Source organism: Cataglyphis hispanica, chromosome 17 (genome assembly GCF_021464435.1).
Source record: "Cataglyphis hispanica isolate Lineage 1 chromosome 17, ULB_Chis1_1.0, whole genome shotgun sequence".
In the NCBI taxonomy this organism is placed as follows: Eukaryota; Metazoa; Arthropoda; class Insecta; order Hymenoptera; family Formicidae; genus Cataglyphis; species Cataglyphis hispanica.
The window spans coordinates 2,859,414-2,885,545 of NC_065970.1; the positions used below are offsets into that span (position 1 = coordinate 2,859,414).

General features: G+C 31.0%; 2 protein-coding genes across 8 annotated transcripts; one reads left to right on the plus strand and one right to left on the minus strand.

The window, feature by feature from the left end:
- Positions 1 to 1,777: 1,777 nt before the first annotated feature.
- Positions 1,778 to 16,706, plus strand: LOC126855752 (MAP kinase-activated protein kinase 2). 4 transcript variants are annotated; one of them, XM_050603643.1, is made up of 10 exons: positions 1,778 to 2,339; positions 4,290 to 4,369; positions 6,753 to 7,059; positions 14,450 to 14,589; positions 14,668 to 14,732; positions 14,805 to 14,912; positions 15,181 to 15,279; positions 15,368 to 15,443; positions 15,607 to 15,817; positions 15,908 to 16,706. In XM_050603643.1, the coding sequence occupies exons 3-10, from the start codon at positions 6,904 to 6,906 to the stop codon at positions 16,154 to 16,156; spliced, it is 1,104 nt and encodes a 367-aa protein (XP_050459600.1). In that variant the 5' UTR covers positions 1,778 to 2,339; positions 4,290 to 4,369; positions 6,753 to 6,903; the 3' UTR covers positions 16,157 to 16,706. The 4 variants fall into 4 exon arrangements, with proteins under 4 accessions (XP_050459600.1, XP_050459599.1, XP_050459601.1 ...); XM_050603642.1 differs by lacking the exon at positions 4,290 to 4,369; XM_050603644.1 differs by lacking the exon at positions 4,290 to 4,369 and having other exon boundaries at positions 1,778 to 2,067; positions 6,757 to 7,059.
- Positions 16,707 to 18,363: 1,657 nt separating this feature from the next.
- LOC126855751 (enhancer of mRNA-decapping protein 3) lies at positions 18,364 to 23,463 on the minus strand. 4 transcript variants are annotated; one of them, XM_050603638.1, is made up of 7 exons: positions 23,301 to 23,457; positions 23,143 to 23,228; positions 22,339 to 22,532; positions 21,907 to 22,151; positions 21,658 to 21,824; positions 21,276 to 21,536; positions 18,364 to 20,947 (listed from the first exon to the last, which is right to left on the minus strand). In XM_050603638.1, the coding sequence occupies exons 3-7, from the start codon at positions 22,491 to 22,493 to the stop codon at positions 20,354 to 20,356; spliced, it is 1,422 nt and encodes a 473-aa protein (XP_050459595.1). In that variant the 5' UTR covers positions 22,494 to 22,532; positions 23,143 to 23,228; positions 23,301 to 23,457; the 3' UTR covers positions 18,364 to 20,353. The 4 variants fall into 4 exon arrangements, with proteins under 4 accessions (XP_050459595.1, XP_050459596.1, XP_050459594.1 ...); XM_050603639.1 differs by having other exon boundaries at positions 22,339 to 22,499; positions 23,301 to 23,456; XM_050603637.1 differs by having other exon boundaries at positions 22,339 to 22,499; positions 23,143 to 23,463.
- Between the last annotated feature and the right edge of the window lie 2,669 nt (positions 23,464 to 26,132).

Sequence of the window (26,132 nt, forward strand, 5' to 3'; positions counted from 1 at the left end):
GCAGGATAATATAAGAATTAGACAATTTTAAAATAGCATAAATAGAGATTAGAATTATCTAAAAAAAACTATATTTCACAACATTGATTATTATATATATTGTTATGGTGATTATTAACATGATGAATTAATAATCAAATATAATTTAAGTTTTGACATATTTGCTGCTGAGATGATCAACGTCTTTATCGTTAATATCCCGAATATTTTAATTAATTAATGTAGTTTAAATATATTCATATATAATATTTAAAACAGTTTAAATGACTTCATGGATTCGCTCCGAGATTTAAGTGCTTTTTGCATTTCATTGTCAGTTTAGTGTTATTTTGCTAATAAAGCATATGTATTATTATTAGACAAATATTGTTGTGAATCCACTGCAATAGAGCATTTGAATTTCGGATCTATATCCTTAACAGACAATATAACGAAATATTTCGATATGTTACAAAGAAACATGTACATACATATAAGAATGTGCCTACATAAGAAAGATATTTATATGGACGTTAGGAATTTCGTGTAATTATTGTTATATAAGATACAAAATATAATTGAAAGATCAAAGATACCTGAAAATTTGTTGCAACGCAATTTCGCTACATGAAGAGAAAGAAAATAATGTGTACATAATTATATATGTATACACACATACATAAATATACATATTTAAATTTGTCGCAAAATATATAACATATTTACGATAAAAAAAATAAATATTATTAGGTCTTAGATACGTAGTTTTCGTATCTACTCCTTGATCCTTTTTTTTTTAATTTAAAATATACTGTAATATATATTCTACTTAGAACAAATTCTACATTGAATAAAAGATCCTCCATGCTGCTATAATATAAAAAATTAATAAAAGATTTTCAATTGTATCTCTCTCAAAGACATATCTAAATTATATTTCTCGATGTTTAATTTTTAATTTTAGCTAATACCTTTTAATTGTAAAATATCATAGAATTTGAATGCTAATGTATTTTATTTTTTTACATTTTTATCATTGAAATATAAGAATCAAATCTTTAATATTGATTATAATTGGCATAATAATTGGTATCATAATGGGTCGATACACTCGTATCGCAAGTTGGTGAAAGGAATTAAGGTTTCTAGAGAAAGTGCCTGTTCCATGAATGATCAAATGATATATGCGCATTATAATGGCACGTGACTTGATTATTATCGCACAATGTCAGTATTGGATTTAAATTCGTAAAATTTCACTAATTGTAACACAAATAAAATCTTTTCGACGAAAAATATCAAATCTAAAATAAAAACGAAAAATAAATCATTTTCTATCTAATTATTATCATTGATAAGTGAGCCGCTTGAAGAGATAAGACAGTGCCGATTATCGATTAATAATACTAAAATCTAAAATTTGTGTATATAATATTTGATTATAGTTTTATAAATTTTTATTTGTAACAAATTCTTTTTTCCAGATATCTTATTCTTCTCTATTAACTTTCAGAGAATTCCAATTTCTTGACAGAATGACTGTCACTATTGTCAGAGTTTTATCATTTAATGTACGAAATTAAGAAGTACTAAAAAAAGAATGGCATATCAAATTCTTATTTCAAATGATCAAGACAATTAAAGTTGCAAAGAATGAAATTGACTTTTCGATCAAAATTTATTATCGAGCAATGGGCTCCCTATATTAGAATGTATTAATTCGTCCCTGAGATCAGCCTGCGCAATGAGTCACGCTCACGGTACAAGACCACCACACCACCGCGAGAGAAGCGACCGCGGTCGCGTCGCCAGTGACGCCAGGTCGCCATGCCATGATCGCGCCAGTACTCGCGGGGCGTTTTTTCGACGCGGTTCTCCGTGTGTATTCCGTCGTGTCGAGCACAAGCCTAACCGTCGATTCGCGGTGTATCGTTCGACTTCGACCCAACACGACGGAATGATCGGCGAGAGAGCGGCCTATTTCGTTTCGCACAGCCGGTGAATATATAAGCGTTGCTCAACATCGCGCAACGATTTCGAACGAAGAGTTGAAACGAGGGCTCTCGATACGAAGCAAGCCGGCGGCAAGTATATAGGAACGGTCGACTCGGCGCACCTTCCAGACGCGACTCCTCTTCCTGAAAGACGCGCCTTTTTTTTTTCCATCCGCGTTCGCGAAGTTCTCGATTTATGGGAAGCGATCGCGAATTTTCCGAAAAACGTGATCGACGAGGTGCACGTTCGATTTGACGCTAAGCGTGTAAATAATGCCGACGATAATCGCGCGGTTACGATTTATGAGAATCATGATCCTGTGACAGGATTTATAAGCTTCGATTCCGAGAAGCGCATCCCGACGGGTATGTAATATCCGTTCATTGACTCCACATTATTGACATCTTATTGATTGTGAATTTATTTATTGCTTTATCAACTCTTAAATTTTTACGCTTGATTTTATTTTTCGCAATCGACATATTCGCGTATATTTATAATTCAGATTTAGATTATATAATTTGTCATTTATTTTTATTTTTCTGCTTATTTACTTTTTTGCGTGTTTAAATGAAAAGATACTTTCCAAGCATATTATTTAAGATCATAGTATTAATATTTACTTATTTTCAAAATCTATTTTAAATAATTGTTTAGATCTCTTCAAAAGATAACAAATCAAAAGTTAAAAAATAATAGTTAAAATTTTACAAATGTAATTTTTTTCTTATTATTGAGTCTCTTTATTTTTATCATTTATTTTTATTTACATGATTGCAATTTTATTAAAAGATATATTTATTTTATCTACGGAAAAAAATAAAATGTAATATCGTTGCATTTTTATTCAGAATGGATTTTGGAAATAGTACATGTTTTTAAGAATAGTTATTCAAATTTTTTATCTTTGCAATAGAGAAAAATATATTTTTGTAAAGTGATAATTTTAATTAATACAATAAATTTAAAAATATATATCTAATAATATGTTTGTGTAAAAATGTAGATTGAAATATTCGAGCAAAGATTTAAGATTCGAACTAACATTATTATCTCTATTGCTTTATACGCTTATTTACGCGCTTATTCTCTTTAATGTTCTGTCATATTTATTTTTTTAACAAGTTTTTGCATTGTTTCTGCTTTGAGAGTTACATATAGCAACATGAACAAAGCATGCATTGTCAGCTTTATTTCTTACCGTGCATTTAACGTTAAACATTGTAATTGTCATCGTCACTTTGTATACATATGTGTCATATCTGTCATATTTGTACATGACGTACGATTTTCATTTTCATTTTCAACATATAAGATCCCAAGGCAACTATAGTCACGACAATCGTGCAACGAGACTGTACGGTACTTTTTTTTACGTGTGTTTATCTGAACTCTTTAATCGATAACTCTGGCTTCGTTTCATTTCTTGTTTTTCGCCAAGCGCGGGCTGATCTCATCGTCGCTATTAATACACAGATACTATTTCAACGTGTTTTGTTTTCATTTAATTTTTCCTTGAGAAAGATGCAAAAGAAACGTTGCCACGGTATAGAAGATTGAAATTTAATTTATCGGTTCAAGAGTTAACCACATGTCTCTCCTCTCTCCTCTTCCCGCCAGGATTGTTTATGACGCCGATAATTCTTGCTAATTAAGTGGTTGTTGATGTATGTGATTATGCGCAAATATATATATATATATATCTCGCTGCCATTTGACTCTTGCTTCGCTCTACTCTTAATTGCTTATGAACGAGTTTCATTCTTTCATTATACATTCGTGTAATAACGCGATATAGTACGGATTAGATATAGAAACGATATGAATGAAAAATGTGAACGATGAAAGTTATCACTTTCGGCACTAGATTTTGGAAAGTATAATATATAAAAATTTATTTTTCGGCGAAGTAAAATAATTATTTTATGCAAAGCAAGAGCATCAAATTTGATAGAAAATATTTTAGCCCTTCATATATGTATGCATTTATTTTCTAAATTTTATTTTTTCTGAAATTGTTCGATTATATGTTACATGAAAACATTTTTCTCTTATTTTTTGTGGGGTTCAAGTGCTTGAAAATTATTAAAATTTCCTGAATCTCGAATGCTGAAAGATGTTACAATTCAGCTTGGAGCCACGTGTGTGCCCGAAGACGCGACGGAACACCGGAAGTTCTACGGTAGTACTCGATCATTGGTGTAGAATATTTGTTAGCTTCCGGGAAATGCTCGCTTCGTTAAGCTCGATCCACAGACGCTTTTATACTCGCTCGCGCGGCGCTATTTAATTATCATTGGTCTCTTTATCTTTAGTTTTCAGCTCGGCCTGATTATCCTTTGGCTTGACTCCCGATTAAAAAGCAAAAAAAAAAAACGCAAAGGCAAAAGACAGAGTGAGTGGACTAAAACTTATCGCTTTTCTCTACGCGCTCTGTGTGGAAAAATCTTGATGGGCAGATTCTTTCCGTAACAACCGCATCTTCGCGTGTCACTTCCACATCGTCGTTACATCTGGGAGGCTCCTCTTCTGCTTTTACGGGACGGGGCGAGGGTGATACTTTATCGCCTTCGACGTGTCGAGATTTAACTGTGCGAAAATCGAGAGCCACATCAATGCCGAAGTCGGCAACTAAGTGGAAATTCTGGAGGTCTCTTTTATCTTTATTTTTATATGCCAAAATAAAGCCTGAATACATGCATATCCTTTTCGGATTGTACGAGCGCCAGTTGCACCAACATCGTTCAATACGATTTGATTAAATTTTCCTTTATTATTTTTATACCATTCTCATTGAAAAAAGCAATTTTCTTTTTCGAATCATATTTTCTTTCATATTTCTTAAATAAAAAAATTTTGAAGTTGTGTATCTCTCACACACACATAAAACGTATGATAGTCAATATCGAAAATTAATATGAAAAATTCTTTTAAACAAATATTTTTTTTGGGGTTGCTTGATTTAAATTTAAATTTTCCTTTTAAATATTATACGTAAAGATGATCGTAATTAATAGATCGTTTTACTGTTTTATTTATATTATATTTAAAGAACCGATCTCTCCTCTCTCTCTCTCTCTCTCTTTTATATATATATATATATATATATATATATAATAAAATATATATGTATGTATGTATGTATAAAGCCTGTCGAATCGATATTTAATTAAGCAAGTTGTTGGTGCAACTCCTCCCTTAACAGTTCCTCGATGTATCATCGATAATGCTGTTACATTTCGCGATAACTGTGTTTTCGGATGCAAACAATAAAAAAACTCGCCCTGGTTTAACACTGCGGTAATCAAATCTATTGCTCTACTAACTTCTTGCAAAGGATAATCAGAACTTACATTTTCTTTCGATGTGTCGAAGTGAAATGTTTGAATTAATTAATAAATTGTAGTTTATTTATTATGTTCTATTCTATCAATATTATTTTAAAAATTACTCTAATTCTGTTGTAATTGTTTTTAAAGAATATTTTTAAATGTTACATGTGTTTCTTGAAATTTAATCCCCCTCAGCAAGACTAATTTTGTGTGAGCCTTTTATATTTTTTTATTCAATTTTTATCTTGTCCGTGCTCTTCTTGAATAATAAACGATGAGCTATATTAACAGTGTATTAACAATGAATGACAAACATATGTTTCACATTAATAATATGTATTATTCGCAATAACTATCAAAATAGCTCCTTAAGCATAATTTCTTGACAACTTCTTTCTTGTAATAATTACTTCTATGTTGATCAGTTGCTTATAATGTTTATTTCGATGTGTTGTTTAGATATTCTACTAATAATCCTTTTATTTCTAATTTTTATCTAATTATTTCCATCTTATATATATTATAATTAATTATATCTAGTAATATATATATATATATATATATATATATATATATATATATATATATATAAAATCATGTGTAATATAGTTAAATAGTTAAAGTAAATGTGTCGAGTCAATATTATATTTTTTAGATAATATTTTATTTTGTAAATAAACTAAAAGATAAGAAGGCATAAAATGGAAATAATTTGATATAATATAGATGAGCAGAAGTGAAGAATTATGAGATATATTATTAAACCTTACATATTATTATGACAAATGCGTGTTTGCAACGTTTATTATTGCAATTGTAGAAAATTCATCGATTGCGTGTACTGCATTGCGGTGTGCAAGTTGCATTGCGGACGAGACAACCACATGCCGTATAAGTAAAGCTGTGGGTAGAGCACGACGCGTATATGTGTACGCGTGCGAAATAACATGAATCTTGCACATTCTTCGGTTATGCAAACGATTTCATTGAAACGACTGGCTGGCATAGTAAGCGAAACGGGTATTTAAAGTTAACTTCAACTACAAATCTCTTACAAATATAATATGTATGTAACTCCGCAGTCCTCTTATACCGAATAACTTGTGATCGCAAATGTCAACTTTTTATCTATTTATTTATAAGTTTAGTTATTTTTAGCTTTGACGTGCCTTTATTTTTTCTTCAAAGAAGACTCGAGTGTGCGAATTGAGTAATGTAATACTGCCGTCAATATACGCGCATATTTCGACAATCGAAGATTCCTTGTATCTCATACATACTCGATACACTATAACGTTATCATGCCTAAGGCTTCCATTATCGGTCGCGTAATCTGGAACATTGTATTTTTCCGTGCGAAAGTTTTATACATGCGACCTTCGCGCCTGTTCACGCGTGTTTTCTTATATCTTGCATATATAGAATGACGCAAATATTGTTTTGCAGGAAGTCCAAGAGGGCCGTTCTCGAGGAGAACGATCAAAAGGAGAGCAAACGCAAACGCTCGGAATCGCCTGTGGTGGTGACACAAGTGATCAGGCAGAACTACGATCAAATATCGGAACAGGAGACCGAGGAGATCAAGACGAGAAGGACAATGGAACATCCGTTGAACAATCGTGATCGCCTATCGCCGAAAGTCACACCGATCACGGATGATTATGAGATCAGTAATCACGTGCTAGGTCTCGGTATCAACGGGAAAGTCGTGCAGTGTTATGACAGAAACACGAGGCAGAAGTATGCCCTCAAGGTAAGTGCTTAAATCTGTAATCTCGTTTCGAATTCTTCGAGGTACTATCGCATATAAATAAAAAATTTAAGATTCTTGTTAAGATTTCGAAACTTTCATTTGATTGGATTCAGTTTTGTCTCATAATTTATTTGATTTTGCTCGAACGAAAACAATTCAGAAAAAATAGAAATATTTACGTTTTTTTTTTTAATAACAAACATAAATTTCTTAATTATTATATTTTTCTATAATTATAAAATGTATTTCTCAAAGAGAATTTGCTGCATTATATTACCAAGAGGTTAAGATGATACTAGAGAGAAAATTTATTTTCTAAAGTCACAAAACTTTTCCAAATAAATGTAAATTGTGTTGCAGTATTATTAGCGTCATGTTAAAAAAATTTAGTTTGAACAGCAAATTCTTTAATGCATAATTAATGAGAGAAAGTTATCGGTTCAAAGTTTCTATTAAATTATTTAAAATTTTTCGAATAGTTCTACTTATGTTAGACTCTCTTTAGGAATTTTTTTATTGAAAATTATATTCCTCGCATATGGGAACTCGAAATAAAGATAACGGCTGAAAATATACAAAGATATTTATCAGAAGGTTAAAAGCAACGCATCGGCTTTTTTCATCCTCAATGCGCTTCGCGTGCATTCTCAGTTATTTTTAAGACGTGAAAGCGACGGTTCGCGTATCCAAAGGTGTTAATCCATTTGATTAACACCTCTTTGAAGGAGCATTGATCGTCTTGACCGTATCGATATCCACTTGGCCACGTGAAGGTGCGATCATCGGCTAAATGATGTCCAAGCATGTTCAGACCGCGAGTCATCCTCTATTTATACCCTGGTGATTTCCCCATTCGACGATGTCAGACCTTCAACGTATCACAGGAAGGTGGCCTGGCTTTTATTTTACGGCAGTCAAAAAAATTTAATCACCATCGTGAGAGCAGCTTCTACGAGAAAGTTGACGTCGGTCGTCGACGCGTTCTCGCTCATCGGATCTCTTTGATTCTCGTCACGAGACGAGAAAGAGAGGTTGAAAGGCTATCGTGGTCCATAATAAATTTATTCATTATTGCTGGACTGTATCTCTTGTGCGACGAATTGTATCGTAAGAGGCTTCACTGTGTCCCACAATATATTTCATTTGGAAGTGATTATTTACACGTGATGTAGATAAAATTGCGTTATGATAATCCATCGATTTTACGCGATAGAAATTATTTTGATCAATACACATGATAAACATACAGAGGCAGAATGATACAGAAAAAGCATTTGCTGGATGCATAAGTAACTACAATTATCTGATCGAAATGGCTTCGAGTGTGTAATATTCATATTAACATATTACCGCAATCGATATTGCGCTATGCCATCATTATCTGAATGGTCCTACTTCTTTCTTTTACCCATTTTCTGATAATATTCGATATGACATGATCGATAAAGTACATGTATTATGTCTCGAAATTGCGTATTTAAATTAATGCAATATCTTCAAGATTGCATTCTTTAACCCAAACATTTTTGCAGTCGATTTTTTTCTTCATGACGAAAATATCATTCAATTAAAAAAAAGTTATTTATCCTATATAATTTTTTAAATTACTATCTTAGTTTATTATGATCGCGCTTCAACAAGATTCACACAGTTTAAAATCAATAAGGAGCTGCTTGTGAAAGCTGCATCTTCTTATAAAGATTCCGCGGTTTATGAGACCAGCTGTAGAAATAATTTGACGGCAGTTTGACGAGTAATGTTGATCACAGTTGTAGATACATAGAATGCCGATGACCGATTATACGAGCATCACGTGCGCTTACATGTGCTAAGACATGATGGCTGTGATGTATGATATCTTTTTGTTTGTGTGTGTGTGTTCATATTTTCAATATCAATAATCAACAATTAAATCTTAAAGAAAAAGTAATTTAAAGAAATTTGATAAAAATTATTTTTATAGCACTTGATGATATAACATATCTTTTCTTCGGGGATGAATTTTGCAAGTTTATTTATTTTTTTTTTTTAATAATTTTATGTGAGGATTGTGATTCTTTTTATACGAAAATTTCGAGAACTATTTCTCTCTTTCCTAGAGAGTCTAAAGATTGTTAATATAAAACACGCACATATTCCGCCGTTTAATCCCACGTCATTCTCTTCACGCTATGAGAAGATATCTATACCACGACGTTTCTCGGACTCGTTACAAAAATAATCAGAATTTTCCACACGAAATTTCGGAAGGGTGTTTGCAATATCGAGACATTACATACCACGTGGAATCGCTATGATTTTTCGCAGCGGCATATATGACGCTGCAGTTTGGATAACGGCGGCGTGTGTAAACATCTCTCTCGCGTTCGTAGAAAACATTTTTTTTTTTCATGATAAATGCAGAAACTTCTCACTGACGATATTTTCTTATCAAAGCATTTAAACTCTTACGTGTTTACTAAAAATATCTTTTCTTTTTTTACTTGTCTCAGCAGAGTGTTATTTCTCATCGTATAACGCGTGTGATACGAGACGCTCGGAGAAAGTCACGTGCGGTTTAGCGCGAGACTCTCGCGGTATCAATCATTATTTTCCCGTCGTTGCACGTGTCATTTGCGTGTGTCATCAGCGCTTAGGCTCGCGATTATTGACTTGTCGCGTTTTTTAGTGGCGTCATAGTCATAAACCGCGCAATTTTTTCGAGGAGACACAGAATGCGACGTATAAGTTGCGCGCGAAGCGACTGCGAGCAATAAGTTGCACACAAAAAAAAAAAAAAAATTCCACAAGTTCATTTCTAGCTTATATATTCGCGATGCATGATCTCATCCTTCCCGGCGTGAAAATTATAGTCAATGGCTTCGAAAAAGTATCGAGAATTCCGAGAGACCTTCGTCCATCGTTGAGAGTCAAAGTGGCGCGATCGTTAAAACTGTCGCAAGTCATAATCGTCGTATCAATCGCCGTGTTTGTCAATATAATGAATATTAACAAGTCAAGATCGTGAGATACAAGTATCCTTCTCGCATTATATTTTTCTTAATTTATACGACAATGAGACGCTGAGGAATTTGTGATACCGTTGCAGCTGAGTAATAGTATCGATCGTGTATATTAACGGGAATTGTGAGGAAGAGATACGGAAGATAGATATAAAAAGATTATCAATTACGTAAAAGTATTCCGGTACACACCTTACGCAACTATGTATGTATATTTCATTATCTTCTTTCATAAAAGATAAAGAAAAAAAAAAATCTAAAATTTAGAGAATAAATCAATTTCTTAATTAATTAATTTTATTATTTAAAGTTATCTTTATCCTTATTTTATATAAAGAAGTAATAAGATTAATCGTGCGCGATTTTGATACAGTGCGGAAAAACCCGTGGATCAAAATCGCTATTCGAAATCTCAAAAAATGTTACATCATCACTATTACATATAATGATGAATTAATAAATTATCTAACACGCTTAGCCAGCATATACTGTTTCTTTATTAAAAGAACGTGCGCTATAGTATCTCGAAAGGTGTGATTGAAATTAATCTTATCAATGATTACATCCGCACTATTCTGGTTATTGCAATGGTTGGTGCGGATTGCATAACATTATGATATAATGTCACTGTCTAGTTTTGTAAAGAATGATGATTTCTTCTACATAGAGTGTTTCCAAATTTCTTTATGATCTTAATTAAAATACTTTCAAGAGATCATAAAAAATCAAAATTTAGATTCTCAATATTTTGTGAACAATATTTCTCTCTCTCTCTCTCTCAAATTATCTCTACTTATCACCAATAATAGTTTGACTTTTATTCTTCAACTTTTATTTTTTAACAAGAATTAAAAAAGCAAAATATATTATTTGAACGTCACTTAACTAAAGTTTCTGGGAAAGACTCTTAAAAACAATTCAGGCGACAGAATTACGTTTTAACATAATGACATATATTGTTCGACGACAATGTCATATTATGTGAGCACTAGCAGTGGCCTCCGCGGTTTCAACTCTCAATCATTAAAACTTCAATATATTTTATCGACGTAATGTCGCACTGTGTCGTTGCAAGTCAGTTTCTCGTCGCTACGAATTCGCTTTCGTTGATTGATTACTGGCTGTCAGCCGGCCAACATTTTCTCAGTCACTAGTCACATGCGCCGTTTTATACTTATCTGCATGCGTCTTGTTAGGCTCATATTGTTCTGTATATATAAGAATCTTCAGCTCTAGAAAAGCATTTACATCTTATATATAATTATTATTTTATATTGTGTATATGTATGTGTTAATATATTATATTAATCATCACAACTTCACTTCCTTTTTATCGAATATACGATAATAAGGAAGTGAAGTTGCGATGATGACGAATATCGCGAACGATTCAATTTTTTCCATGGTCGATTCCGCTTCACTGACTCGTACAACCCTGCAGTAGTTCAATAGAACATAAGAAGGAAGGAGCAATCGATCGTACGTTTCCACGAGCGTGACGTGGTCGCGCTGCATCGGATTACGTTGTTGGTTTTTATAACCGAGCGTATGAAAATCGCCAGCTCGTACGTAGAACAACGTGCATAATAATCTGATCTGTCGTCAGGAAAATTATCGGATTAACTGACAATTCCGCGCGTCCATCTGTCTATTTGCGACCAGGTGATTTACGCGAGTCGAGAGGTGCTAATCTCATTAGCATAGCTCTGCACGAAGTCCGGTATATATTAGTCTTCGACGCGTGATCGTTTTGGTATTTTTACTGATACGCCTATGTCAGATGGATAAGATTATGACGGAAAAGCTCATTTTGCTTGCAGTTCATTGAGTCGCAGGAAATGATTTTCTATTAAAATCTGTTTAAATAATGGGTGATTAGGAGACGTAAAATCTTTTATTTAATGAGTCTTGTTTTTGTTTTCTTCTATTTGCATGGGTAGCTTTTTTCTATTTTTTTTATTTTTCGTGATTTTAATCTTTCTCAATTCAATTTTGCATTATATTTATAGCGCAAGTGTTTATATATTGTTTATTCATACGAATTTCAGTAATGCCAACACAAAGTGGAAATATATGATGTTCCAGAAATATATATTACCCCAGAGTCTCTCTCTAATTATAAATATTCTAATTATAAAATATACTGGGAACTCTCTCTCTCTCTCTCTCTTTATCTCTTTGTGCACATTATAAGAGACATATTAATATTCAGCATAAGTATATATAGATTTGTCTACTAATTATAAACAAACTTTCTATTTTTTAAATCAATTTTATATTCAGTTCTGACATTAAAACTAAATCTTAATATTAATTTTGATTTTTATCTTAACATTTTTGTATTTTATTGAGTATAAAATTCATATCCGGTATGTGTTGTTGCATACAGATTTTTTTTTTTATGTAAACGAGATTTTTTCTTTCGTAAGAGCTCCTATTATTATCGGTGTCGACAGTCTCTAATCCGGATTAGGCACAAAGAACCGGTTCTTTGACTCTCTTTTCACAATTTCATATGCTCGGCTTTCCGCATATACTTTTAGATCATTCAACGTATCATGTTATAAAAGCGTGCAAGTCATCCTCTTCCGTCTTATTGCTAATTTCGTTTTAATGTCTCTCTTGCATCGCAATCAAAATGTTTCAACTTAAAATAAGAAATATCAAATTCTTTTAAAAGTTGAGCGCTGATACAATGAGTTTCATCTCATTTTGATTTTATCAATTTAATTTAATTTGAAGAAGCGTCATATTTTGTTTCAGAACTGATTTTAGACTAGAATACTAATCTGATTTCAATTTCTCACGTCGCAATAAATATCTCAACTTTAAACAGGAAATCCCGTATTTTTTTATGAAAGAATCGCGTGAATATTTTTTATGATAATACAACGCGTTTATATAAAAATGTTCCTCGTTACTCATTCCCATAATGTCACATAAATTAAACGATATATTAACCACGTGATTTATAAAATTATGATGAGACATTAATGAATCATTTCTGTCGCTCAAAAATGACATACCGTTTATCTGCAGTATAAATATATAAGCGACATGATTATTTTAGGTTCTCATCGCATCACAATAGATATTTGCGATAATTCATATAATTGTCCAAGAAGATCGTACAAAAGGGCATACAATGATGTGCCCATTTAGAGGCAAGCGTCTGCCATGCATGTGCATGGAATTACGTGCTCGATTGCTGATAAATTTTGAATGGCAAGCTATTTGATATAATTAACCAATCAGTATTGTACCATCAATAACTTACGAGTCATTCATCTTTATATGTCGCAAAAATCTAATGTTTCTTATTATATATGATTTATATTTAAATGTAAAGTCCTATCCAACCGGAAAATCTTAATGATTTTCAATTTTAATGATTTGACAAATTTAAAAATTATCTTTTTTTTTTTAAATTATACAATTAAAATATTGATATATTACAAGGGGATTGTAAGCGATCAAAAAATGATAAACTTCTTTTGGAAACTGAACACTTTGAAAAGTGTCCAATTAAATTTTATTTAATTTAAAATTAATATATAATAAATAAAATTTATAAAAAAATGCGATTAAATAGCGAAATAAATTTTATTTTCTCAAATTTACATCAATTATTGTTCCAGAATTTTAATTAGAAATTTAGGCAACAAGAAATATTTTATGTCGAGTATCGAGAAGTCGTGCTTTTAAAGATGATAAGTTCGTCATCATCGCCACCTGTGTGGAACTTTTTTTTTTTTGCTGCATGTATCTCTTTTAATTTTTTTTTTGTTTGATACCATTAATCATATGTTTATCAGAAATATATAAGATAATTGCGTGTTTATCAACCATCGTATTAGTTATATAAATTGCTACAGATTATTTCTACAATTACGATTTGTTAGAAGAACGATATGCAAAAAATATAAAAAAGACTTTATCTAGGAGATCCCCTCTACTCAATAACATCGGTTTTGCGTGATAAACATAATCGCGATGAGCTATGAGTCAAATCATTACCTGTTTAAAGTTAAAATGATGTGGATGAAACTCGATGTGAAATACTACGATACGAGTAGCTGAGTTATGATTTTGAATTTAGCAAGTCATTTATCGGGATTTTCAATGAATTCGCTTACTATAATTAGAAGATATAAGATTTATATATTTATAATAACGACTAGTTTTAATATGTTTAAAATATTAATACATTAAAATTAGCCGTATTTCCACACATATAGCGATATAATAAAAATTTATAACAAATATTTCTCAAAAATGTTTACGTTGCATTTAATTATAAAATAATTTTTTTTTTAATTCACTCTATTTTTAATAGCAGATTTATGTTAAAGCTCATTATGTTAAATTGCACATTGCATTATTTGCAGGTCTTGCATGATTGCGCAAAGGCAAGGAGGGAAGTCGAGCTTCACTGGAGGGCATCTAACTGTAGGCATATAGTTCAAGTAAAAGATGTATATGAAAATTCTTACAGTGGAAATAAATGCCTACTAGTAGTTATGGAATGGTACATAATTAATACTCTCTTTTAATGTCTGATTGCGATTGTTTACTATAATTATTCAATTTATATTCTTTTTTATAGTATGGAAGGCGGAGAGCTATTCCAAAGGATACAAGATAGACAAGACGGTGCCTTTACTGAAAGAGGTATAGCTTGGCATTTTAAATTTGTTAAATTTGCTATTTTTAAAAACTATATAAATTGTATGTTTTTTGCAGAAGCTGCGCAAGTGATGTACGAGATTTGCGTCGCGGTAAAACACTTACACGACATGAATATCACTCATAGAGATCTAAAACCTGAGAATCTTTTATATTCTAAACCAGGTAAATTATATATTTTTTAAAATATTACTTAGATTTTAAATATTTGTTTTTTCAAAATGTAATAACTTGAAAACATTATTAGCTCATATTTTATAAGCTTAAAGAGAGTTGATCATATGTTATCTGTAGACCTTGAAAAGTTATAATTGCAAAGATTGCTTTTATGATAATTTTATCTATATATACTTTCCAAAAGACTAACAGACACATATTGTCGCACACAAATGAATTATGTATTGTTATTGTTATGTTATATATTGATTTCCAGATAACACTGGAATTCTGAAACTCACCGACTTTGGATTTGCCAAAGAAACACATTTAAAGGACACGTTACAGACGCCATGTTATACACCTTATTATGTTGGTAAGTTTATACGTTTTATTATGCAAGTACACATATCCGTGTGTTTAAAACTAAAGTTAATAATTCGTTTTTATTATTTTATTTTTAGCTCCGGAAGTTTTAGGACCAGAAAAATATGACAAGAGTTGTGATATTTGGTCCTTGGGAGTAATCATGTATATATTGTGAGTATACATTTCTATGTTTTCATATATATGTTTTACATATGTTTGATATTATACATTTAACAGCATTCTCAATACTTAATAGTTTTTATTGCTTCTTTATGCATTATAATTGAAAATATATATTACGACGATGCATTTGTAATGTTATCATAATTTTTAGATTGTGCGGCTTCCCACCATTCTATAGTAATCACGGATTGGCGATTTCTCCCGGAATGAAAAAAAGGATCCGATTAGGACAATACGATTTTCCATATCCAGAATGGGCGAATGTAAGCCAGGAAGCGAAGAATCTTATTAAGGGTATGCTGTGTATCGATCCTGCGGAAAGATTACAGATCAACGATGTGATGCGTAACAATTGGATCGCCGTAAGAATACACATTCTACAATATATACATAACTTCACATATATTTTCTTTATATTTTTTCAAGATATATGTTTTTTTTCTTCTGTTCAGAAATATACGGAAGTGCCTGCTACTCCCTTACACACCGGACGTGTTTTACGCGAGGGGGAGGAAATGTGGCCCGAAGTACAGGAGGAGATGACGCGATCATTGGCGACAATGCGTGTCGATTACGATACAGCATGTTTGAAGCAACTTGATCATACCAACAATCCTCTGCTGAATAAACGGCGACGCGCGAAACAGTCCGCGAACAGTGCGACGGTCCCGCCGGCTGCCAGTCCTACACCTGCATCCTAGGAAGAGGATAGTGCCAGAACCAGACGGAACTGGACCCTTTTTCTACGAAGATGTGTCAGATACAGCATGGTCGTAATGAGGATCATTCTCTGACTGTTGCATTTTACGAAGCGAAAATAATTCCGGAATAGAATAGAATAATATTGAAAGGCACTTAAATCATATATTGCACGCACTTTAATATCGCTTATTAGCGTTTGATCTATTGAGAGTGAGAAACGGAATTTTATTAAACCAAAAACAATAAAACGTGCAACAAAGACAATATTGTCCCAACGAATATAAGTATAAATGCGATGTCTTTTTAATTACCGAACGATATCACAATCATTCTTGGCTGGAAAAGATTCATTTAAAAATATTCTGTGAGAGAAATATTAATCTACTATAGGATTGAGCTATATACACATATATGTGGACAAAAGGTAAACATTATGTTATCAAGTATTAATATCATGTTTGTTATTATCTCGATTTTTGTTAGAAATTAATAATTACCATTATTTGAATGTGTAATGACCTTTAGAGGCATTAAAAGAAAGTTGGCCGAGTCACTGAATGGTATTGCTGAATGTGTCTTCTCACTCAAATTCTAAAACTTGATAGATTATAGTCAAGAAAACATCTAATAATGAAACTTAAAAAATATTCTTTTTTTCCTCAATAAAACCTATCTTATTCCTCCATCACATATCCATTTAAAAGAAAGAATTAAAGAATTATAGCTTTGAAAGAGTCAAGAAATATATTTTTTCAAGAGTTAATTATATATTTCTTCAACAACTGAGTTACTCAAAAATCAATAAATGGTAATTGCCTCTTTCGATCTTATTTTATATGTAAACATACATATATATTCTAAAATAGATGGCGACTGTTAAAAAAAGTTTGTTTTAATCGAAATTATATAAAATCTTTGTACAAAAATATAAATATAATAATAATTATTATTTTATTTATATACTATTAAGACTATAACTAGAGGGAGATAGTTGTATACATACTTATCAATCATTCTAAAAAATTTACTTGCTGCCAGTGTATAATCAAATACGCAATGTCTGTATTTTTCATTGAATTTTTAAAACATAATTAGGATATTTTTTACGTAATATTGTACTATCTTCTGCCCGTCCATAGCTCATTTTATATAAATATGTGCATAAATTTTCATAATTACTCACACACATATTGATTCACAAGAATTTTTTATTTGATCTTTTTTATACTGATACAATTAATTTAAGCATTAGTGAAATTTAATTATTTGTATTCCAATATCTATCACATCTTTAACATATATATGTTTAATTATGCATATATTTGAACTCTATTTGGAACTAATTACAAAATATGTTTGAGAGAGAGGCTGACTATATTTTAATGATTTAAATCTGCTCTTCATTTAAATCACGAATATCATATTTTAGTCAAAAATAATCGAATGCTATAAAACAAAGTAGATTTAACATAATATTTTAGTATTACATCATTAAAAATAATAAATGTGGAAGTTGTATATATATTTACTTAATATCATTGCGTCTCTACGATTGTATAGAAGAATCATTAGAAATTCAGAAGATTTAAAAGATTTAAAAAATGGAATCTATAAATTTAGTCAACGAATTTTCAGTATCTTAAATACACAACGTGATATTTATCTATCAATTATAATACAATTAATAACTGGTAAATTAGGCGAGAAAATGGAAAAATTTCACGTGCCTATAATTTGAATTAAAATCAAATTGTCATATTGTTATGAATACATTCTAGAATATTTGTGCAATAATTGTCAATAAAATATATAGTATTGCGCAAAGAGAGTAACTTATAATATTTTTAAAGGGGAGTCATTTTTGGGATATATACCAACATGATATAGATGTATGTGTATGTGAGAGATATATATTTATAGAAAACTTATAGGAAGAATTATTCGAAAACTTCAAATTCAAATATATTATATGGATAATATAAGTTTTTAATTGAAAGATAGATGAATAGAGTATACAGTTCCTCGTGTTCTATATTGATCAAGTAAATTATATTCGTAATAACGAAATAGCGTGCGCGCAATCCACATACATGCTAGTTCAATTTGGACAGTTATATAAATGAGTTTAGTAACAAGATATCTTTATAATAAGTCAAAGATTCGATCTGCATTTACAAAAAAAAAAAGAAAAAAGATTGACAATAATTAAATATTCTTTCAGATCATCATTACTTAATTACTTGTCCAATTGCAGTTTTTTATATCATAGTGATAAAATTATGTATTTTTAACATGTGACGACGTTGCAGATTTCCATAGGCTATAACGTTTATATATATAATTACAAATAATGTTATTTGGTTAATGTCATTAAAATTACAGAAAATAATTTATATCTATATTTTAATATTTTTTTAATTATTTATTCTTTTGTCGCGAAATTTATTCGTTCAACATGATTGTAATTATACTTTTTATTTTCGATTACTAAAAAACAAAAATAATGTTTCATGAGAAATTATTTATGTATTCTATTCGTTTTGATTACATCTGAGGCAAATTATAAAACGTAACATGATTTATGAATTGTTGAATTAGATATTTACTTCGTAAATATATATGATATATTCAAATGAAATATGAGCTTAGACTTTTATGAAACAACGACTATGCGTTTTAGTTGATTCATATATAATTTCTATTTTAAGAGTTCAATTATCAAATGCGTTAATAATTATTACTTATTTAATATTCATTGTTAAATATATCTTATATAAACATATACTTTGAAATAAATCATTCAAATAAATCTAAGAAATGCTTTAATGTGTTTTATAGTACTTAGTCCAATTAGGAATGGACAAAAATTGTGCGAAATAATTTACTATCAATTTCATTTAAGATTGTATGTTCAAGAAACTATTGTATTGCGTAGATTTACAATTATGTATTACATACATATGTGACTGTCGATAGAAAGCACATCTATGTTTCATTATAAACTGTTTTAAAAAATACAAAAGGAACACAATCAAGTTTCAGTATGTATATATAAGTAGTTTACACAACGCTCGAGATATTTTTTTGCGTGTGTTATAATAATTTCGATACTATAATCTATATTGCTATTATAATAAAAATATAAATGATGAGAATTGAAATAATATTTAGTATATATGTATAAACAAGAACTTACCGAACAATAATAAAGAGTAGATGTGCAAATATAAAACATCTGTCAATTTATCAGATGATCACATGCAAAATGAATGCGCCAATTAAGCGTCACGAATATTTTTAACAATTACATAAATAGTACGTTATAAATTATTAAAAATATATAGATTTTTTTTTTTTTGTTTGTGCATACGAAAGCCATCCGTATTTAATTTTTTCTTTTTTTTATTATAAATTTTTCACAGTAAATTTTCAATGTCATACAAGGAGATACCTCAAGTGTCATTAATAAGTTTACAGGCTTCTCTTTAATTAAATTTATCAATTGAAAAAAATGAAAACAATTTTCTCCATAATCATGAAAATTTATCATAATTTAATTTCTCACATATCGTCCACTCTTTCTTTCTCTCTCCATTTCACTTTAATTTATTAACATAAACTATAGATACACAGTGGGCAAAGATTTTTCATTCAATTGTATCAAATTTTATATATACTAATAATGTAACTATGTCCTGTTACATGGTATTATATATCCATAAAGAAGTAATTTATATATCCCTAATTTGATGTGTTATGTATTTGAATAGTAATTCAAATATAATATAATAGTAATTCTATCATAGATGCTTGTGATACTAATAAAACACATTATTTTTTCACAGCTTCACAGACAAAATTTCTATTTTTTTATCTATTATATATAATTAATTAAAGAATTCAAATTATAATTTCTTTGAGTTATATAATATTGGTAATAGTATGCATTATGTATATATGCTACAGCCAATTCGCGGATATTGTACAATTAATGCAAAAAGTATTATAATCCACTATGCTCTAAAAGTTTATCTAAAAGTTTATATATCAAATGCCAAACTATATATATATTCTTTAATTACAACTCACTGGGCCCCGGAAGTAAAATATTTCTCTGTATACAAAGTTTACAAATCGCCCAAATGGTAAAATGAAACATTCATTCAAAAAGACACAATGTGATATCTAAGAATTTGCTAAGAGCTATTGGAATGTAGAGGAATCACGAACTTAGGTCCAAATGGCGATTTATACGTGATGCCGACATCGGAATATACCTTATTTGGCAATGCGAGATTGCACAGATACAATCTACCATTATCAACACTGTGCGACAATGGTAGAGCACCCAATAGACTGAATTTACTAAGAATACCGGGTGTACCTGTCGCCGGTGGTTCGATAGCGAGTACGGGTGCGCGGTTGCTATTTGCCCACCTGGCTATCGGTGTGATTACCTTCGGTGAATCCTCGTCGCAGAGTGCCACGAGTATCAGATCTACCAGCGATGGCAGATTCTTTACTTTAGTCTCTACTTTGTTCTCTGTTAATCTGTACAATGACAGCTCCTGCAAAAGAAACACGTCCTCCGCGTTTTCCACGAACACGATCGTTTTGACACCGTGACTAGACAATTGTCGAGCGCAGTTGATACCTGCGGCGCCAGAACGATGTGGTCCGCACAACGCGACCACAGTTGGCCACTGATGTGCGTTGTTCGGATTTAGTCGATGACTTCCACCCAATAATTGGAGAATAAGATCAGCACCGGCACGACCGAGAAGTTCAACCTATCGAAGAGAACATTGATTGAAATATTTAATAAAGATATAATTAAAAAAAAGCTATATATATATATATATATATATATATATATATATATATATATATATGTGCGTGTATGAACAGGTGTAAGCGAATATGATATCAGTCACTTAAAAATCTCCACTTTATATTGTAATAACTTTTTTATCAAAGTAAATCAAAGTAACGTCCTATCAATATATATTTATTTAGATATATAGTGTTACAAAAGTAAATTTGTTTCATTTTTATAGAATTTTTCTAGTTATATATTCAATTATATGAAAAAAAATAATTAAAAATATCGATACAAACCCTACGTTCCCAACTTATTCCCAGTCTATCTGCTGCACCTATCAACTGTCGATGAAGATTAAGAGTGATGCTAGGAATTACTAAACCGTTATCTGTAACATATTCCTTTTCATTAGGGCAAGGCACCACAATCTGTCTGAGCACTGTAGGTTCGGATACGAGAATGTTCTCATCGGGTCGATAGATAGCTGTAGTACCCCGGTTGCTTTCTGACTGTCTAACAATATCTGGTTTTAAAGAGTTTATTTCTTGCCATACAGCCTGTATGATAAATCATAATTACAGTAAGATAATCACAAGCAATATTACATATTTCAAATTCTCTCTCAGATATATTATAAAATAAATCAAATAATCTTTAAATAGTAAAATAAATTCCAACCTCTTTATTGAACAATGCTAAGTTCTTTTCAAAATCAAAGTCTTGCTGTAAAGATTGATCAATTGGGGTACCAAAAGTATGCTCGTCTCTTTCCAGCGCTCTTTGCTTATGAGTTAATCTTTTGGAAATAGATTTATTGTTAGAAGCAAAATTATATATATTTTCGACTGCAAAATTTAAAAAATGTTATGTTGATATAATCACACTTAGATGTGCATACATAAATACATAAATTATACATCAATGTACCTGGAGCAATCTTCCCATTTGGAGTTTGCTCCATTTGCTGCTGGTTAGGCTCAACAGGTTTTTTTAAATTTACTTGTGGTGGACAACTTGTCGCTTGCAGTACAGGAACACATTCTGAAATAGATCGCCCAGCCCTTTTCGCAATTGGCCTCTTCACAATTACCTTACTCTGTAATTGCATATCATTCACATTAGTTCCTGATTCTTCTGTCGATATAATCTCGAGCTTTTGTATATCCTTTACACTGCAAGAATAAAAATAATTATATTTAATATAAATATTTGTGTTAACTAATATATTATTGCAATCTATAAAGATTCAAATTCAATTGCATATATACATATATACAGATTTATTGATTTATTATTATTTTCTCTGTCATTATACATATATTATAAATATATTAACACACATACAACACGCAAACTTACCTTAGGTTAACAATGGATGAAGTATGCGGTATGCCATTGCAAAATGCTTTTGCCAGAGTCAGGCTATTTTTATTTAGATCAATAATTTTGCCTTGATAAATAAGATCATCAATACATTTCACAGAAACAGTACAGCCCAGAAACTGTTCAGACATTTTTATCTGCCGTTGTATTTGAAATATATGGAGATTAATCTATATAATTTTCATGTAACTGTTATACATTTATTATCACAATTATAATATTGTTAATCAAATAAAAAAATTTAATAACTTGTCAATAATACTATATGAATTTTAGTTTAGAATGTAACGTAAGAGAGAAATGCTACAATTCATATTAGAAAAATAATTTTTTTTTTGATGATTTGTAAATTGATTAATACAAATATACTATAAATATAACAAGAAAAATCAAAATTATTAGCAATTAGTTAGCAATGTAGGTAGTGATCTTTATACTCCTTATACAAATTAAATGCTTTATTGTTTATATTATTTAACATATTACATCTGAATTTGTATTTTAATCTTTCTATGCATATATGAAAGCATATATATTTTAGAGAGAAAGAGCATAAGTTCTTTCAACCATAAAACTTTTTTTTAGGAATTATACAAGTTACAAATGTAACATGTAATGTAAATAAATTAATAAATATAAAAACACAAACATATATGCAAACACAAGAATTATCAGTTTTTCATATTATTAAAAGAAACAGAATCTCTCTCACATATGTACAGGTTAAAATCGTGTAACAACTGTTGAGAGAATTAACTATAATAGCGAATATTTACATACCCAAATGAAAAAAGATGGAAGTAAAGATGGTTAGACGACGAAAACAATAAATTACAGCAAGTACTAGTAATATTGCGTATTAATTTCTGTAAGTCAATATACTCAGTATGCATGTACGAATCACCATCATCATATATACTAGAACAACAGGCGCTTACGTATAATGCGCGTGGTTATGATATGTGTATATCCCATACAACGCTTTATTTTCACGACAAAAGGATTGGATATTTTTCAAAATAAATATATATAATTTTGTAAGCAAGTTGGTTTTAGTAACTTAAAGTATAATAATTAAAATCTTTCTTTCCGAGACTAAAATTAAATATATACATAAATTATATGCTAACAATAGCAGGACACCATCTGATGATAATTTTAATTCATCTATCTCTATTTTACCAACTAATGATAATAATAAATTATAGACAAGATGCTTAGCACGGACGAATATTCGCGCGTAGTTTGAAAAATTCGCGCTGTACGCTGATGTATGGAATTTTTATCGTTATATGATTCTGCAAATTCAATCTTTTTTCTCTGTAATTTTTAATTTAGAATTAATAATCCCATATATCAGTAACCTAACAATTTGTTCAATTAACAATGCAACATATTAAATCAATTTCATTCACAATTCAATTATAATATTATAAATTAATATAAATATTATTCTAATATCAACTATGCTTATTACTTTTTATTTTGGCCATTATATTTTCTAAGAGAACATTAGCGCACAGCAAATTTTTCAAAGTACGCGAGAACGTAAGGCTGGCTGTTTTCAATAGCACCTCATCGGTTGTGCTACTCACGCTGAATGGCATGAAACGATACACGTGCTACGTATGCATGTATGTATGTACATTACGGATCGGGGACGCATGCGCGCCGAACGTAAATCGCGTACGCGACTGTCACTACCGCACAACTTCATTCATATTTTTTCCTTGTAACCGCTCCACCCGTTCCCATTCACGTGCTCGCTCGCTCGCTTGATCGCACTGGCCTATGGTAGTGGTATATACAGCGCAGAGATTGAGCAATCTTTAACAGTTTTCGATTGACTATCGTTGATAATTATCGGTTGGTTGTCACATTTATACGCGATTTCGCACAATTTTTTCTCCCTATTTTTTTGCTATCTCTTGGTTAAATGATAGTTGACGTCGATTAACAAAGAGCTAATTTACACGTCGTTCATCTCTATCTCTAATATATTTTTATTCTCTAAGTTTCTTTCCTTTTTCTTTCTCTTATATTATAATAATAAAAATGTTTGATTTATGCAATTAATCTTAAAAATCGTAATGGCAGAAATTCTTAATGTGAGATTGCTAGGTATGTTTTTTTTCCTCATATACATATGGCTGTCTGTCAACTTAGATAGCTTTGGATAGCTGACGGATAGTTTACATGCAATGGTCGCGTAATATCCCGCATAATATTGCTGGGATGGAAACATTAAAAGACGTTATCATTCAAATGTAAAAAACGCTCATACAACTGTTCACATAAAAGTAGTGCTCAAAAAATTTAAAAATTTAGTGATGAGTGAAACGTCCGGTGTCTATAAAACCGAAAAGAGACTTGCATTTAACGTACAATATCGTATGTTGCAAGAAACACGATTCTTTAATTAAGTAAGCTTTATTACAAAATAATTATTGCCAGAAGTATCACGAGTTTTCTCTATTTTTTCTTATATTGAGATTATAGTAAAACATTAATTAAAAATTAAATTGTGTAATCAGTTGTGAGATTTATTTACCATTGCATGAAAATGTGTGGCAATAAAATACATGGGAAACTCATAAATTTCCTTTTTCCTTTTCATTAAAAGGCACACGGATACAATTCATCCCTATACTTATTGTTAATTACTCTTAGCGTCTGTCGTCATTGCGAGAGGATCGTTCTCATGCTAGCGTATACATATCTACGTGGGAAATTCTGTGAAAGCCGTAGAAGAACGAAGCTGATATACCTGTAATAGGTAGCTTTGAGATCATAAATCTTTATAATTGACGGTAAATCTCACAATTATCTCGAGTAAGCAAAGATTTAAATCATGCGTTACGAGATAAAAAGAGAATTAAAAGAGACGAAAAGTTAATCGATATTTTTACACGTTCTTTAGATTATGATATGTCATCGGTTTTCTACGGATATTTTGAATACGATTGATTAAAAATTAACATTGCTTTTAATACGCTCGATGTTGATTGCGAGAAGTAATGTGTGCCGCAGCAACAAAGGAAAAGGTATGGGAAAATCCTGACAAATGATAAGATCCTCTCTCTTTCCCGCGTTTCTCATCGATACGCGAGATACTCATTGTCAGACAAGGTACTCTCATTTTTCCTTTGTACAGGCAGGGAGGAGGGAGGAGGGCAAGAGATTATACGGTAGCCTAGATTGTTAGAGAGTATCTCTTCGAGACACCCTCGTTCTTCTCTCGCATAATTAATAAATGAGAAAATTCTTATTGTTAGATATAGAATATATATTGCCTTTTCCAAACTTGACTATGCTCATTTCAACGCAACTTTGTTAAATTTTATATCTCTGATTCTAATCTGCAATTTCATTTTATTATTAATGAGATTTCGTGTGAATTTTAATGTATTTTATATTATACGTTAATAACAAGCAAAAGAAAAATGGGTGAGCAGAGAGAGAAAGTGTGACAGAGTGAGAAGCTCGAAGAGACGACGTGCGTGAAAAGAGAGAGAGAGAGAGGAGAACGAAGACGATGTAATCCACGTGAAGAACAAAGATAGGCGAAGAGGGAGAGGAAGCGGGCCATTGCGCCATCAGGAAGTGGCTCACCACTTATACACGCGTATAGTTAACCAACCAAACTGGCCTCCACGCTCGTATCATCCGTGTGCAGCAGCCATAGCATATACGGTCTTCACACTAAAGATAAGGAAAGAAGAATAGCAGTAGTCGCACGAGAGGGAGAAGGAGAATAGTGGAAGGGTACG

Bases quoted from the DNA above. Each gene is read 5' to 3' on its own strand.
- LOC126855752 (XM_050603641.1), top strand. From the start codon at position 4,590: ATGCCGAAGTCGGCAACTAAGTGGAAATTCTGGAG. The intron at 14,590-14,667 runs GTACATAATTAA...TCTTTTTTATAG, and splicing joins CTACTAGTAGTTATGGAATG to TATGGAAGGCGGAGAGCTAT. The intron at 14,913-15,180 runs GTAAATTATATA...ATTGATTTCCAG, and splicing joins TCTTTTATATTCTAAACCAG to ATAACACTGGAATTCTGAAA.
- LOC126855751 (XM_050603637.1), bottom strand. From the start codon at position 22,493: ATGTCTGAACAGTTTCTGGGCTGTACTGTTTCTGTGAAATGTATTGAT. The intron at 22,152-22,338 runs GTAAGTTTGCGT...TTATTCTTGCAG, and splicing joins TCATCCATTGTTAACCTAAG to TGTAAAGGATATACAAAAGC. The intron at 20,948-21,275 runs GTTTGTATCGAT...TCTCTTCGATAG, and splicing joins GAATAAGTTGGGAACGTAGG to GTTGAACTTCTCGGTCGTGC.